This window comes from Myotis yumanensis, unplaced genomic scaffold, assembly GCF_028538775.1.
Source record: "Myotis yumanensis isolate MYYU_CA2020_CCGP unplaced genomic scaffold, mMyoYum1.0.hap1 SCAF_2, whole genome shotgun sequence".
Taxonomy (NCBI): Eukaryota; Metazoa; Chordata; class Mammalia; order Chiroptera; family Vespertilionidae; genus Myotis; species Myotis yumanensis.
Window position 1 is genome coordinate 184,868,162 of NW_027223753.1, and position 15,507 is coordinate 184,883,668.

Sequence of the window (15,507 nt, forward strand, 5' to 3'; positions counted from 1 at the left end):
TCCTTGGCATAGCATTCTAGTCTTAGTCTACCGATGACTTATCTTTCCTCATCTCTCTGGAGATACGAAAGTTTTCTGAAGTGTCTTCTCCTTAGCCTCTGGTTCTCTCAAGTTGTGGGCTTTGGACTTGTCATCCATGTGAGCAGCTTTCATCAGATGTCAGGTTGCCCTGGGTAAAGCGGGAGGATTAAAGAGCTGATGGAGGCTTGCTGTCTGAGAATTTCACCTTAGGGCCGTAGTTCTCAATCTTGGCTGTACAATGGAATCACCCCGGGGACTTTAAAAACACCGATGTTGGGGTGGTGAACACACAATACAGTGTACAGATGATGTGATGTAGAATTGTGCACCTGAAACCTGTATACTTTTGTTAACCAGTATCACCCCAATGAATTCAATAAAAAATAAACCACCAAAGGTCCAGAAATACTCCTTTTAATGTTGTAGGGTATGATCCGGGTATAGTAATTTTGAAAAGCTCCCCAGGTGGTATTACTGTGCAGCCACGGCTGAGCAGTACCACCTGAGTGTTCTGCCCGAACCAGTTCTTTGGATCTTTTTGTGGCCCATGAGGTTCTTCAAGTGAGGCTATGTCTAATATTCTCTCCTGTGTCTCTGTTCAGTTAATTCCATTCTTGATACGGTATCTTAACTTTCAAGTGTGGATAGTCTCCCAGTCCAGAAAGCAGCTGTCCAGTTCAAAAAAATGGGGAGGGATTTTATAGATCTAATGGCATTTTAAACAGTTTTAAGCCGATATTATTTTAGGCTCCTCTCCCCCTTAGCCATCACTTCGGACATACTTTGTCCATTTTGGAGCCTTCAGGGCATTCTGCATATAAATTGCACTGGTGTTCATTTCCCCCTAATAAGTTAGAATTCGGCTTTCTCTGGTTAGGTTTCCAAACTTCTGGTGCTAATAACTTCTCCCCTATTCTTCCAGAGTTGAGGGGGAATTGTGACTTAAAAAAATTATTTACGATATTTTCAGTGGCGTGTCAGAGCATGTAAAATTTGATATCTTCAATTTGTCATTCTTACACATAAGAATGGCTATAATTCTTATATAAGAAAGTGAGCTCTGAGTTACAAAAAATCAGTTTTGTGCCCGATGATGTGTAATTCCCCCCCTCCCAAAATTAAAAAAAAAAAAAAATGAAGATAGCAGCGATTCCCAGCCAAACAATCTAAACATTACAATGAAATCATGGCCAGGGTGAAGACACTACGCTTTATTGCTGTTGTTGTTGTTGAATGAGCCTGGGAGGAGGGAAGGAGTTTGGCCTGGAGAGGGAGCAGCCAGGGGCTGGGGGACCAGACCTAGACCTGGCTTCTCAGTGTGGACATACAGATAAAATATTAGGCACAGACGTACCTTATCCACACGGACTGACCAAAACCCCCCCAAACAAACTGGCAGCCCAGGGCCCTGCATGGTCTACAATCACATTTTAGTTGGTCCATATAGGGAAATTTCGATTTTGCTTTTTTTGAAATAGTGATTGCAGGACCTCAACCAGCAGGAGCTGGGTTGCAGCTGCCCTTGTAGATGGTACATCAACCATCATGTACTGTGACACATGCTCGGCCTCTAAAGGCATTTGAATTTGCAATTTCTGGGATGTGGTTTAAGTTTTTTAAAAGTCACAACAACGACAACAGCAATCCTTTTCACGGTAGAAGAACCCTACTTAAGTCAGAAAGAATTAAAACATTTATTGGGCATAAATATATTACATATACACTACAGATATAGTTAGGTATTACATATAGCATAGTATTTGCAAAATCTATACATTAAAATTGATATGGCAGTTTTAATACAATGTATATGAAATAGTCTAAAATTTACAATACAGGAAAACATATGATTTTTTTTTCTCCTAAAGTTGAAAGCTTGGAATGTATGTCCAACAGTGAGGTAAAACATTTTGTCTTTAAATTTAAAGAATTGTGCAAGGATAACATTCAAACACATTCAGTTAGGGCACTTTTCAATTTTGACAGGAATACTGAATTACTGTAGCCAACAAAACACAGTTAGAAAATGCCAACATTTCAAGTTGATAACAACAAGGCAGGTAATATGAAAACAAATCTTTTACAAAAGTTTTCTTTTTAAACAATTTCTTTGAGGACAAAGGGCAGTTTGCTTCACATGACTGGAATTTCTTGTGCCAGGGCTGAGTTTGACATACAGAGCATCCGAAAGCCACTCACTCATTCCTACATACTGCAAAAGGGCAAAGAGACAAGGTTAATATAACACTTTATTTTATTGTTCATGTGTATGGCAATATATATATAGTTATATATTGATATCACATATACATATTTGTGATAGAAAACAGTGCCGGATAGAGTAATAATTTGTTGATTGAAGGGTTTATAATGAATACCAAATAAAGAAGAGCAATAAAATAAAGTGCCGTCAGCTAGTGTTTCGCACACTTCTGCTTTCTGGTGGTTAAATCTGGTAGTATGAACATCTCAAAAAGATCCAATAGTCATAGCAATTTTGGCCTAAAGTATTATTTCATTTTAAAAATCTCAACTGATTCAGAGAGCAGTTGTTTTTTATAGCAGCAGTTCTAAAGTGTTTCCAAAAAGGGACTTTCCCCCCGCCTGCAAACAAGGTTTTTGTACTCAGTTGTATCTTTGTTGCTTAAAAAAATGCCTTCTCCCCATCACCTGCATAAAATTGTCTCAGAAACTGCAGATGCAACGTTACAGTGGGTCATGATACACATTTAAATAGAGAGATGCGTTGGAAGGCCAGAACTTTGGCAAAAATATATTTACCTTGATATCATCAGTTTGCAAGGCTAATTAAACTAATTATTATAGTCAATAACAAAATACAGAACTCTCTAGTACTTACTACATCAATATAGGCACACAGAATAATTAATCTTAGCACTTTCTTTAAGAGATGATTATGGTTTTCTGGGTACATGTAAACTTTTCAATCACTGATAATGGATTTTTTTTTTTTGGCATTTAATGCACTAGATGCTCTTATCTTTAAAAACACAAGAAAATGTCAGAAGATTGATAATACTACAGATGTTGCCAAGGAACAAGACTGACCTAAAATTACAAAAGTATAAAACACAAAAAAATATAACATGCTACAAGGGAAAATTAGTACATAAGTACATTTAAAAAATTTTACAATAAATAAAGATTGCACCGTAATTGGCATTTAAAGTACTGTATGCAGAATATAGTATAAATAAACCAAAAACAAAATAATGTTGGTTTCCCCATGACTTTGGTATGGGAATATTATAAGCTAGTAAAGGATACTGCATCTTAAGACAACATAGACCAAGCACAAAATAGCTATGATCAAGAAAAACCAAGTAGCAAAAATATACAAAAACAGAAGGCAGGGGGATACACTGTGTCTGTTGCACCCTTTTGGAATATATTTGCACCTCCAACTCTTAAATGTCCCTGAGGTACGCGAACATTATGGACTTCATATAAATAATCCAATGACTTTGGGTTAAAATTGATTATCTCATGACTCAAAATAAACATGCAAGAGTAACACTTTGCACTCCAATAGCACCTGTTAATCAAGGATCTCAAAACACTTACAAACATTAGAATCCCCATTTTGTTTATTTTATTTTTAATGCATGGGAAAACTGAGGCACAGAGAGGTAAAGTGACGTGTTCAGGTCATGCAGCAAGTTAGTGACAGATCCAGGGAAAGAATCTAGGCTCCTTGACCCCCAAACACCCTGTGCTTACCACCAAATACCATTCTCTCTCCACACATGAGCAGGTCAACCCCACAAAAAGAGGAACTACTGATTCAGATGACTCTCTTCTGGGTGTTACCAATTTTCATCTGCTGTTAACTTAGTATATGTGCACTGAGTTCAGGTTTTGAAATTCAATCACTTCATTGATACCTCAAAGAACAGCCTAAAGGCAAATCTTTCAAAAACAATGAGCTGATATATAAGAAGATTGCTCACAATTAGTGTAAATCATGGACAATGGGCAGAGGCACTAAACTGTCACCAGTTCTCGTCATATAAATCTGGTCAAACATAACAGAATATAATAACTCTAGTGATTAGATTAGAAGTAGTTATATACAAAGACAAACAAACAAGTTAAAGCAGCTTTTAAAATAGCTGAACAAGGAAACAACTAACTATTGCACAATGCCCTCTTAAAGTTACTGCTATGAATCGACGTGGTAAAATCTACAATGCTCCATAATTTATAGGTGCATTTTGGTTACTTGATTTCTTAGACAGGCAGCTCATAGTGTTAAATCATAAGAGATACAGACTATTAAAACATTTTAGATTAAAGTACACATTTTGATTTAAATGAGCTAAACACAGTTAAATAACTGAGTGACAATATGGTTGTTTAGGGCGGCCTTATCTGAGTGAACACATCTTCTGTACGCTGTTGTGTGGTAATACTCTGAACAACACTGAAATCCTAGCCCGGTAACTACACACTGTGATTCACGTTGACAGCTAGATGGTCAAGACATTGAAGTGACTGATGAATATAAATTACTAAATTGTAACATGGGAAAAAAAATCACAGACTTGCAAAAGATATCAGTGAACACAGAATAAAGGCAGATCTGAAAATGTAAAAGAAAGATAAGAAAGCTAGCTTTTGGTATCTGGTTTGCTTTTCTTCTTTAAAACAAAAAAAATCCAGTTTAATCTCTTCCTAGTTTTGCATTTCAAAAAGGTGCACCAAAACACTGATATTTTTTCCTAGCTAAATCTGTAAAACAAGAGAAGTATATAAATCAAAGAACAAAGGGGTTTAAAAAGGGGATTATCTGAATAAATGTGTGTATTAAAATGTGTAGCATTAATTAAATTCATACCTCTAGTTTTGTTGGGTTTGTTTACTTCATTAAGAAGTACTGTAATATAAAGGCAAACAAAATGGACAAAGTTGCAAAGCCAACCACAATGAGGGCTGCAAACTGTTCATCAGTAGGCATCATGCTCTTCATTTTGGGGTCATCTAAGCTCCCCATGTCCCCTGTAAGCATGACCTCACTTCGTTGTAATACGAAAGCTGCAGAGGGGCTGAAAGCTCCGCAGAGCTCCTGAGAGGTGTCTAAACAGCGACGGCACGCACACACGCGGAACCTGTAGTCTGTGTTGGTCTGGAGGCCTGAGATTTGGAATGTGGCTTCTTCTCCCTTGTACACCTTCAAGAAAAGGAAAAGTCCTGATCAGTTAATTTAGTAATACTGTGGTCTCTAAAGTAATAATCACATAAAGTCAGGAGACTCATGGACCTGGCTTGGTTTAAACGAACTCTGTAACATCAAGAATTACATAGAAAGGTATTTCTTCCAATCTGTATTTCATCCATAAAAGAGGTCTTCCACCCCACTCTAAATAAATCAATACAAAACTCAGTGACTGTGACACTGACAAGAGATAAGGCACTGACTAGAACTAGAGCTGACATAAGTAATAGAGAACATCTAGCTAAATTTCAATGATTATTTAGACTATAAATCAGAAGATGACTTAATTCTTACAAAGGGCTCTATGATCTTGATCCACAGAACAAATAAAGATATTTTAATCAAAACAATTAAAAGCATTGAATTATAAAAACAGTGAAATGCCAAGTTTCAGCTGAATGACTTTCTGACAATTACAGATACATCATGTGATACTATACCATTAAGATATCCCACCTCTAGCCCTAAAAGGTAAGCACTATTCTGATTTCTAACTCTGTAAATAGTTTTACCTGTTCTAGAAGTTCATATAAACAGAATCAAAGAGTATACACTCTCTCATGCCTACAAGATTCATCTACATTACTTGTTATTGATTATTGATTCAGTAGTTACTACTTTTATTGAGGAGCAGTGTTCCACTCTATGCCTATACCTCAATTTATCCATTTTCATTTTGACGGATGTTTGTATTGTTCTCAGTTTTATATAATAAGATTGCTTTATATAATAAGATTGTTATGAGCATTTCTGTACAAATCTTTAAGGACTTGATTTTATTTTTCTTGGGCAATACCTAGGAGAAGAAGAGCTGGGTCACAGGCAAAGTCTATATTTAACTTCAGAAGAAACAGTTTCAAAAGCGACTGAATCACTGAATTTCTATCAGCAAAGTATGAGAGTTCCAGTTGCTCCACACATCCTTGTCAACATTTGTTATTGTCAGTATTTTATATTTTAGCCATTCTAGATGAGAATGGTCCCTCATTTGCATTTCTCTGATGATTGATAATGTTCCCCACCTTTTCATGTGCTTATTGGTCATTCATATACTTTCTTTTGTGAAGAGTGAGTTCAAGTTTTTGGCCTGTTTTTAATGTTTGCTTTCATTAATTAGCAGGGGGCTCTTTAGATAATCTGGATGTAAGTCCTTTGTTAGACGTACCTTATGAATACCTCCTTCTAGCTTCATGGCTTGTCTAATAATTTCTTAAGAAATATTTGATGTAACCCAATTTATCACAAATTATTATTTAAATAATTCAGCAGCCCATCTTAAGTGTTCCTTTGCTGTATGACTAATCTGTTTTCCCCCCATTAGGATCTGAGATGTTTCCTTCCCCTTTGCTAATTCTAATATAGGGTGTGGCAAAAGTAGATTTACAACTGTGAGTATGAAAACCACAGTTTGTTTTTGTATTATTATTTACTAATTATTATATTATTTTCCATATGAACAACTGTAAACTGAATTTTGTCCCACTTGTATAGTCACCACGAGGCTTACCATTAAAGGACTTGAAAACTACCAGTTAACTTAGAGATTACCACCCTTGAGTCGACCGATGCTAATAAGAATCTTTAAGAGAGGAGAGGTCTTAACAAGGTTCTTCTACCAAAGTGATACTGATCCTCAAAAAACTTACAGGAATAATAGATTAGATCAAAACTACATAAAAATGTATGGCTTATATTAGAGTCAGTGAATATAAAAAAAAACTAGCTGGGTTCAACGAAATCAGTAAGAGATTAGATGATGAGTAATTAAACAAGAAAGTAAAATGAAGTGAACTCTTCCTATGTGAGTGGCACTGAGTTGCATCTGTAGAGGGCTTAAAACATGCCTGGTACACAGTAACCACACACTAAAAGTAAGCTATTATTATTATTATTATTATTACTACTACTATTTAAAACTCAAGAACAACTCCAAATATATCCTTACAATACAACAATTCAAAATGATAGATATGGGCATTTTCAACAGGCCACCTTAGTAAAGTTGTGAATTTAGCCCATTAGTACAAATCCCATAGAAAATAAGAACTGAGTAATTCCAACAACCTCGGCTTTGAGACACTCGCCAGCTACAGAGTTAGTGGGAAACCACAAATGTTGAGTGTTTCTGAAGCCTGCCTGTCATCGTCTCTCACGAAGCAGGACATCCCACCAGTGAACACAAGGGCACTGGCCACACGTCTAGAGTTGGGCAAGTTGACAGGCAGCAAAAGAATCTCAAAGCTTAGAAAAGGGACCAGACTTTTAATGTTTACCTGATATTTAGTCTTTTTTCTTAAGATTTTTCCTCCCTCATTTTGAGTGTCTCATTTATTGTACTTTTTTTTTCTAGTAACTAAGCCCTAAAAAACAATTATTTGTTTCTCCTACTTTTTCAGATTCATCATTTCATTTGCTGTTTTCTTTATAAGATTTTAAGCACATTCGACCTGGTGAGTTACCCTGCTTCTTTAAAGACTGTGCATGTCCTCACCTAATTACTAGTGTGACAGCGGGTCCAGTTCACTTGGCCCCACCATCTCCCTGGTGTGTCCAGGTAACCCACCCTGGGTTCTGCCGCCCCGAAGGAAGCACTGTCTTCATGATGTATAGCAAACAGTCCCCCCACCCAGTCGGTGTCGAGCAAAGACTCGGGAAGTGTTGCTGTGATGTGGCCTCTTAATATCTGCCGCCAAACAATGACTTCACTTCAGAAAACCACTTAATAACCTCTCCCACAGATGTTTTAGAGAGTTTTGCAAGGTGAATTCAAATTTTTATTTAGTATCTATTGAAATGATTTCTACTAGTATGATTTCCATAATTTGCATGACTTGATCCCTTTAAGAAAGTTGGCCCAGAAGTACATTTAATTTATATCATTTCGATTGCACTTCTCAACTCTAATTCCTTAGAGTGAAGTTCTCTGCAAATGTATTTTTTAAAAAAATATATTATATTCTTTTCAATATATTTTATTGATTTTTTTACAGAAAGGAAGGGAGAGGGATAGAGAGTTAGAAACATCAATGAGAGAGAAACATTGATCAGCTGCCTCCTACACACTCCTTACTGGGTATGTGCCCGCAACCAAGGTACATGCCCTTGACCGGAATCGAACCTGGGATCCTTGAGTCTGCAGGCCGACGCTCTATCCACTGAGCCAAACCGGCTAGGGCTCTGCAAATGTATTTTGAAAGCCAAGTACTTTTCTTGCACCATTAGGCAGAAAGCTTAGTGAAGGAAAATGAATATGTAATTGAAGGGAACTTCCTTAATGACAAGTTCAATCAAAAGGTAGGTTTTACCACTGCATGGGAGAACATATTTGCAAATGTTATCACTGATAAGGGTTTAATCTCCAACATTTACAGGGAACTCATACAACTTAACAAAAGGAAGATAAACAACCCAATAAAAAAATGGGCAACAGACCTAAATAGATACTTTTCGAAAGAAGACAGAAGAAAGGCCAAAAGACATATGAAAACATGTTCAAAGTCATTAATCATCTGAGAGATGCAAATCAAAACGACAATGCAGTACCATCTCACACTTGTCAGAATGGCTATCATCAACAAATCAACAAACGATAAGTGCTGGTGAAGATGTGGAGAAAAGGGAACCCTCGTGCACTGCTGGTGGGAATGCAGACTGGTGCAGCCACTGTGGAGAACAGTATGGAGTTTCCTCAAAAAACTAAAAATGGAACTCCCATTTGACCCAGTGATTCCACTTCTAGGAATATATCCCAAGAAACTAGAAACACCAATTAGAAAGGATACAGGCACCACTTTGTTCATAGCAGCACAATTTACAATAGTTAAGATTTGGAAACAGCCTAAGTGCCCATCAGTAGATGAGTGGATTAAAAAACTGTGGTACATCTACACAATGGAATACTACGCTTCGGTAAAAAAGGAGTTCTTACCATTTGCAACAGCATGGATGGAACTGGAGAGCATTATGCTAAGTGAAATAAGCCAGTCAGAGAAAGATAAATATCACGTGATCTCACTCATTTATGGAATATAATGAACAACATAAACTGATGAACAAAAACAGATCCAGAGACAGAGAAGCATCGATCAGACCGTCAAACCTCAGAGGGAAGGTAGGGGAGGGTGGGGGTAAGAGGGAGAGATCAACCAAAGGACTTGTATGCATGCATATAAGCCTAACCAGTGGACACGGACAACAGGGGTGAGGGCATGAGTGGGGGTGGGGTGGGGGGGTAACGTGGGGATAAGGACACATATGCAATAATTTAATCAATAAAAGAATTTTTTAAAAAGTTAGGCTTTAATTTGTAAGTGCTTTCCTTTTAGCTATTCTTCTTGTTTTAATTAGAATAGCTCCCCCTTTCCACAAGCATTGGCAATACAAGGTTAACACTAACTTAAAAAAAGAAAGAAATATTTGTGATAACTATATTGTGTGAAGGGCTGTGTCTATTATCTCCACAGCAACCAGCACAATGGCTTGAACAAAGTGGACACTCAGTGAATGTTCTCTAATTGGAACCCTCAAATACGCAATAGTAGATATTCTTATACACTGTCTGAAAAGAGGACAGTTATTAGAAGCCACACACACACAAACCACAGAGGCAGCAGCAGGAGCTCAGTACCGGCGCAGCCCATTTTAAAAAATGGAGTCATTAACAACGATGGAGTTGTTTTCAATGTATTGATAGAAAACATGGAGTTTCTAATCTACTTTAGAAATAGTCAACAATGCTTATTAAGCTTTTTAGACTAATTCTGAGCTAAGGAAAAATTAAAACAATCCCCAAAACCCATTTCCTCAGGCTTCTGATTCCTACGGTTTGAGTTAATGGATTTGTTTTTGTGTAAATAATCACAGCCATGAGATCACAAAACCACAAGGTCACCAGGCCCAGTACAGCTGTGCCTCCAGCCAAGCAACGGCTCATGGACATGCAGCTCTCCATGGCAGGGCAGCGGCCCGGCCTCTCCATTTAAGACTTTCTTTATTGAAGTAACCAATCAAAATACCACAATAAGTATATAGGCAATATTATCTTTACAGAGGTGATTTCTGTTCCTGATTTGATGTACAATATATTTTAAAGTAATTGTGACATGATTATTCCCAATGGGAAGGTTTAAAGTAATATGCAGAAAAACAAATGAAGAATTTGTGACCCTTAATTCAGAATAACATGCTGTGTAGCTAAAATCCCTTAAACAGTCTTTCAGGGCAGAGCACTGGAGCCTGTATCTGGACCAGTGCCGGCACCTCTGCTGACATCAACCCTCTCCCAAGACCTGGAAGGGGGGACACAGATGCAGAGCGCTATCCCTCACACAGTGCCTCTCAAGACTGAGAGGATCGGAGGTGCACAGGAACCCTGAGTCAGAAATCAGTGTCCCCACTTCTAAAAGATGACGCTCAGTAAGGTGGATTAATTCCTCCAGTATCCCATGACTATGGAGGCTGACCTGACACCTCACCTCCTCTGTAGAGAGTGCAGGCTGGGCAGCATTGTGTATCTGCGTCAAAAAGGACAGGCAAGGGCAGTTACTGAACTGCTTCTTGGGGGGTGTGGTTTCCACTGAGAGCACGTCCATGCTGTTCTGTTATACACCCGGCACCCCACAGTGCAAACAAAGCACCTCACAGTTTCTCCAGAATCCCAAGATCCTATACTTGGACTCCAGGAAATTGAATATAAATTTATTTCATACGACATTTTAAATAAATGTATGCATGAGGATTTTTTGGGTGTGAGGCAGTCATAACCTTGTCAAATACTTAAACCTTAAACCTAAAACCCACAAGAACCTAGGAATCAGTAAAATAAATGATTGTTTTAAACTATCTCCCTCTTGATCTATTCTTATTTGGCTTTGGATTTGGCACTTTAATCGTGGAAAAATAGAAGAATGTACATGAGATAGTCACAGCCTTACGGTTTAATTTCTGTTAGGGAATTGAATTGAAAGGCATTAAAAATGTAATCTTATTAATCAATGTCACCCCAACAAATTTAATAAAAAATTTTAAAAAATTACTCAAACAAAACTAAAAAATATGTAGGCTCCAAGTCTAAGTTCTGTCAAGAGAAGTTCTTACAGTATCTTATGTGATACCATGAAGACTCAATACACATCTAGTACTACATTCTAAAATGACACTAAATAGAAATACACTGATAGAGAGATGCCATTAAATTAAAAATAGAGCGCCTTAAATTTTCAGATGCTTCAAAGGTCATCTTAATGCAACAAATATGAGAACCAAGAATATTAATAACTTGTCACAAATTCTGACTCCTAACAGGTAATGATGTCTTACAATTTACTACTTTTTTCTCACCTTCAATGTTTATATTTAAATAATCTTTATAGAAAATATTGCTTTCTGAACAGGGATGTGAATATGAGTTATTTCCTTATATTCTTATGTATGCTGTAAACTGTTTGCTATATCTTGTGCAAATGCAAACTAAATATGCTTGCGATTTTCATTCATTTCAAGAATGCTTTACAATTAATATTGATTGAAAAGAAGTTCTAAGCTTCTTGAGAAAACCACGTGTTTAGAATGTTTATTAAGTGGCAGAAAAGCCAAATCAAGATAAGCAGGCATCCTAATACCCAGTCAAATTTTAGGTGAGATTTAATACTTTCAGTTAATAATTAAAACCAGCTGAACAAAAGAAAGCTAATCAGCTAGAACTGGGCAAAGTCAAGTCACTGCTTCTAGCATAACATCAGAAAAGGCCTTGGGCGTTGCCATACGTTGCTGTGACAATAAACTTGGCGAGCAGGATGGTTTTTACCTAAGTTACAACATCCCTGCTAAACCCGCCCGATGCGGAAGCTGGCTCTTTTCACCTCTGTAAGTGTAAATAACGCCGTTCCTTGGAAACTGCCTCTTTCGTGCTTACAAGAAACATTTACCGAGTGCTTAGCTATGTGCCAGTCCCGGGAAAACAAAAAGGGTAAACAGCCCACACATCAGTGGATCCTGAACGGTTAGTGCGGTGACCAAGGTATACATAGTGCTCCCTCGGAGCCCGCAACCTGCAGGCTGTGCTCAGCAGTGATTACCGCTCATTTTCTTTTGCTTTGCCTCTATGAATTCAAAGCCTGTTATCTCTGGACTATAATTATTTTAACCATTACTCTGCACACATAATATAAATAGCTTTCATTCCCTATCTCGTGTCCAGAACAAGTGAATGAAGTACTCAAAACATCATGTTTAACTTAACGTTGATTGAATAGGGAGAAGCAGAAAACTCAGTACAAATTGTCCCTGACTCCACTGAGGTTTTCATGTACCACCACCGACCTTAATCATTTCTTGGTAAATGCAGGGAAGACATGGTTATGTGGACAATGCTAACCCCTGCCTACTGAGCCTGGCCTGTACTACCGTGTTTTTACCTATTTTTAACAAGAAACTCTTGTTTGTAACTGTTTATAATAAGAAATATATTCTGAGACACACGTGGGATTGCATATTATATTAGTATTTTCATGTCCATGGGTCTAAACATATGCCATTAAACAAATAGCAGATTCAAAACAACCAATCTGTCAATAAAATCTAGATTATTGAGTGGATTTACCTATATTTTTGGCAATGACTGACATGTATAGATACTGCTTTTCATTTTATTTTTTGAAAATATATTTTTATTTATTTTAGAGAGGAAGGAAGAGGAAGAGAGAGATAGAAACATCAATGATGAGAGAGAATCACTCATCAGCTGCCTTCTGAATGCACCCTACTGAACCAGCAACCCAGATATGTGCCCTGACCGGGAATCAAATCATGACCTCCCGGTTCACAGGTCAACGCTCAACCACTGAGCCACTCTAGCAGGGGCTAGATATTGCCTTTTAAAGGTAAAACAGTAACCACTGTGCTTTAGGAACATTTGTTTCCAAAAACAGGTGGAAAAGTATGAGACATGGAATAAAAGGAAAATTCAATGATGAATATGCAATGAATGTACTGTTGGGAAATGAACTGTTAAGTGTCAAGTAATATGTTGTGAAATTTTGTAACATTTCATCTCTAACCATGTTTACATTGCTACCGTATAGGAAAATGCTACTGGTGTTAAAGATGACTAAATCTAGCAAGAAAATCCTCTGCTCTCTACCTGAGCTGAGACCCTAAAACCAATCACATCTTTCTGGCAAGCTGAAACAATTACACAGGTAAAATTATTTACTTTGAAACCGGACATATTGTGTAGGAGGAGATTGGAAAGTGAAAGGAAACAGTAGTGTTTTTGCTCTTATTTAAGAGGAATAGTGGAAACTTTGGTGACATCATCTACTGATGTTACTCAATACTGGTGGATGTCATATTTAAAATACAGTTTTTACAAAATGTGCTGAAAGCAATTCACTCTTTTATCTGACACCTCATATTAAGAAAGTACAGTGAAATGTACCAAAATTTCTTTGATTCATTTTATACATTTTTATTTGCAAGTATTATCTATATCTATGTATATAAAAGGCTAAGTGACTGACCATACATCCATCCAACTGACTGGCCAGTACATAGGACACGCACTGGCAATTTAAAAATAAATGTTGACTTGCGCATGTGCGATACATATAAAGCTCTCACTGGTGCCAATCACACGTGTGCTTTAATTTTATAATACTATATTATATATATTATTTTGACATGTAATTTTTTGCAGTAACAGAATTACCACATGAATCTTTCTTCTAATTAATTTCCTTTCAATGTGCACAAATCTGCATTGGGCCACTAGTTACAATATAAGGAACATCGACCAGCAATGAAACAAAAACTGAATCAGATTATTTTCAACTTGCTTTGTGTATCTGCAGCCTCAAGAGCTGGATAAAAAATTCTTCACTAATTATGCTAATTTCAGAAGACAGGTGGCAATGTGTCTTCAATTTTCTGAGTTTGATATAAAAGCACGACTAAAGTGCTGATAAGAATGGGCCTCAGCTTTCCTAATGTAGTAACGGTATGATGTCCTGATTTCACATAAACAAACAGTCATTAAGTTCCTGGGAACATTATAGAAACCAACAGAGTATCTGAATCTTTCCTCGCTAGTGTCTTAGAATGTGTGGGTTTGGAAGAATTAGGGACCAAGAAGGGGTGTGAATCATAAAACGGAATTCTTTATCTGGCTAGATCCAATGACCTTTTCTCTTGCGTAGGTTTATCATGTGATCTGCACCGCTTTACTACTCAGGTTATGGCCCAGCAACACCTGCATCACATGGGAGCTTGAACTCTCACCCCAGACCTACTGAACCAGAGTCTGCATTTTAACAGGTTCCCATGCACATTGGAGGGTGACCGAGAGCTCCTGAATCACAGGCTGCAAGAGTTGGTAGGTCCTATTCCTTATTCTGCTGCTGTAACTTCTATTAAAAGCAGACGGGACATAGGCTTCAGTAGTTCGATAAAGACTACCTGCTCTCTACACTAAAACCACTGGCACTTTAGCTTTCAATTACATAGACTTTGATGTTTGCTGCCAATATCAAATACAAATACAGAACTCTTTACAGATAAGATTATGGTTGAGAACTGACAGTTTGAGATGAATAACACCACATACAAAATAAAATGTAAACTAGGGCTTATAACATCTAAAGAACTAGGTAATGGGTGTGTGTAGGGAGTTTCCACAATTGATTTTAAGAAAAATGGAGCTCACTGGTCACTGACTCACTCATGGCGACAGGGGAAGGCAAGGGCCAGCCTGACTCAGAGCTGCACACCTGCTGTGCACAGTGGTTCTCACCTGTTTGTACTCAGATTCTCTTCCAACCAATACCTGCAGAACGTAGTTGACAGGGTCGCCTTTCATTGGTGGTACCGTCTCCCATGAAATTTCACATGAATTTCCTTCTAACTGTGTTACTCGAGGTGCTGAAATACAAATTAACACACTCAAGATCAGAATTAAGCATCACATTAACAGTGACAATTTTAGTAATCTGAAAGAGAGAGAGAGAGTGTGTGAGAGAGAGAGAGAGAGAGAGAGAGTGTGTGTGAGAGAGAGAGAGCGCGCACCTGTGTCTGCCCCAGGGGAGTTACTTGCCCAGCCTCCTATAAAACCTGCAGGGCGCCCTTTCCACAGGGAAAATACTCCGAGACTGGCCAGCCATTGGTGAAACATTCTTTGCTCATTATCCTATTGATATCTGCTCGGCCTGAACTGAGTTTTTGTTATTTTTTTTCCAAAGTCTACCTTCTATGATTAG

General features: G+C 37.6%; 1 protein-coding gene across 3 annotated transcripts in view; it reads right to left on the reverse strand.

Annotated features, from left to right (window-relative positions):
• Positions 1–1,704: 1,704 nt before the first annotated feature.
• FNDC3B (fibronectin type III domain containing 3B) overlaps positions 1,705–15,507 on the reverse strand; it is a 334,918-nt gene continuing 321,115 nt past the window's right edge. For all 3 annotated transcript variants that reach the window (XM_070406793.1, XM_070406792.1, XM_070406791.1), the window contains 3 exons: positions 15,045–15,172; positions 4,880–5,212; positions 1,705–2,233 (listed from right to left, as the gene is read on the reverse strand). In XM_070406793.1, the coding sequence (XP_070262894.1) occupies positions 4,901–5,212; positions 15,045–15,172 (440 nt within the window). In that variant the 3' untranslated portion in view covers positions 1,705–2,233; positions 4,880–4,900. The remainder of the gene's footprint in view (positions 2,234–4,879; positions 5,213–15,044; positions 15,173–15,507) is intronic.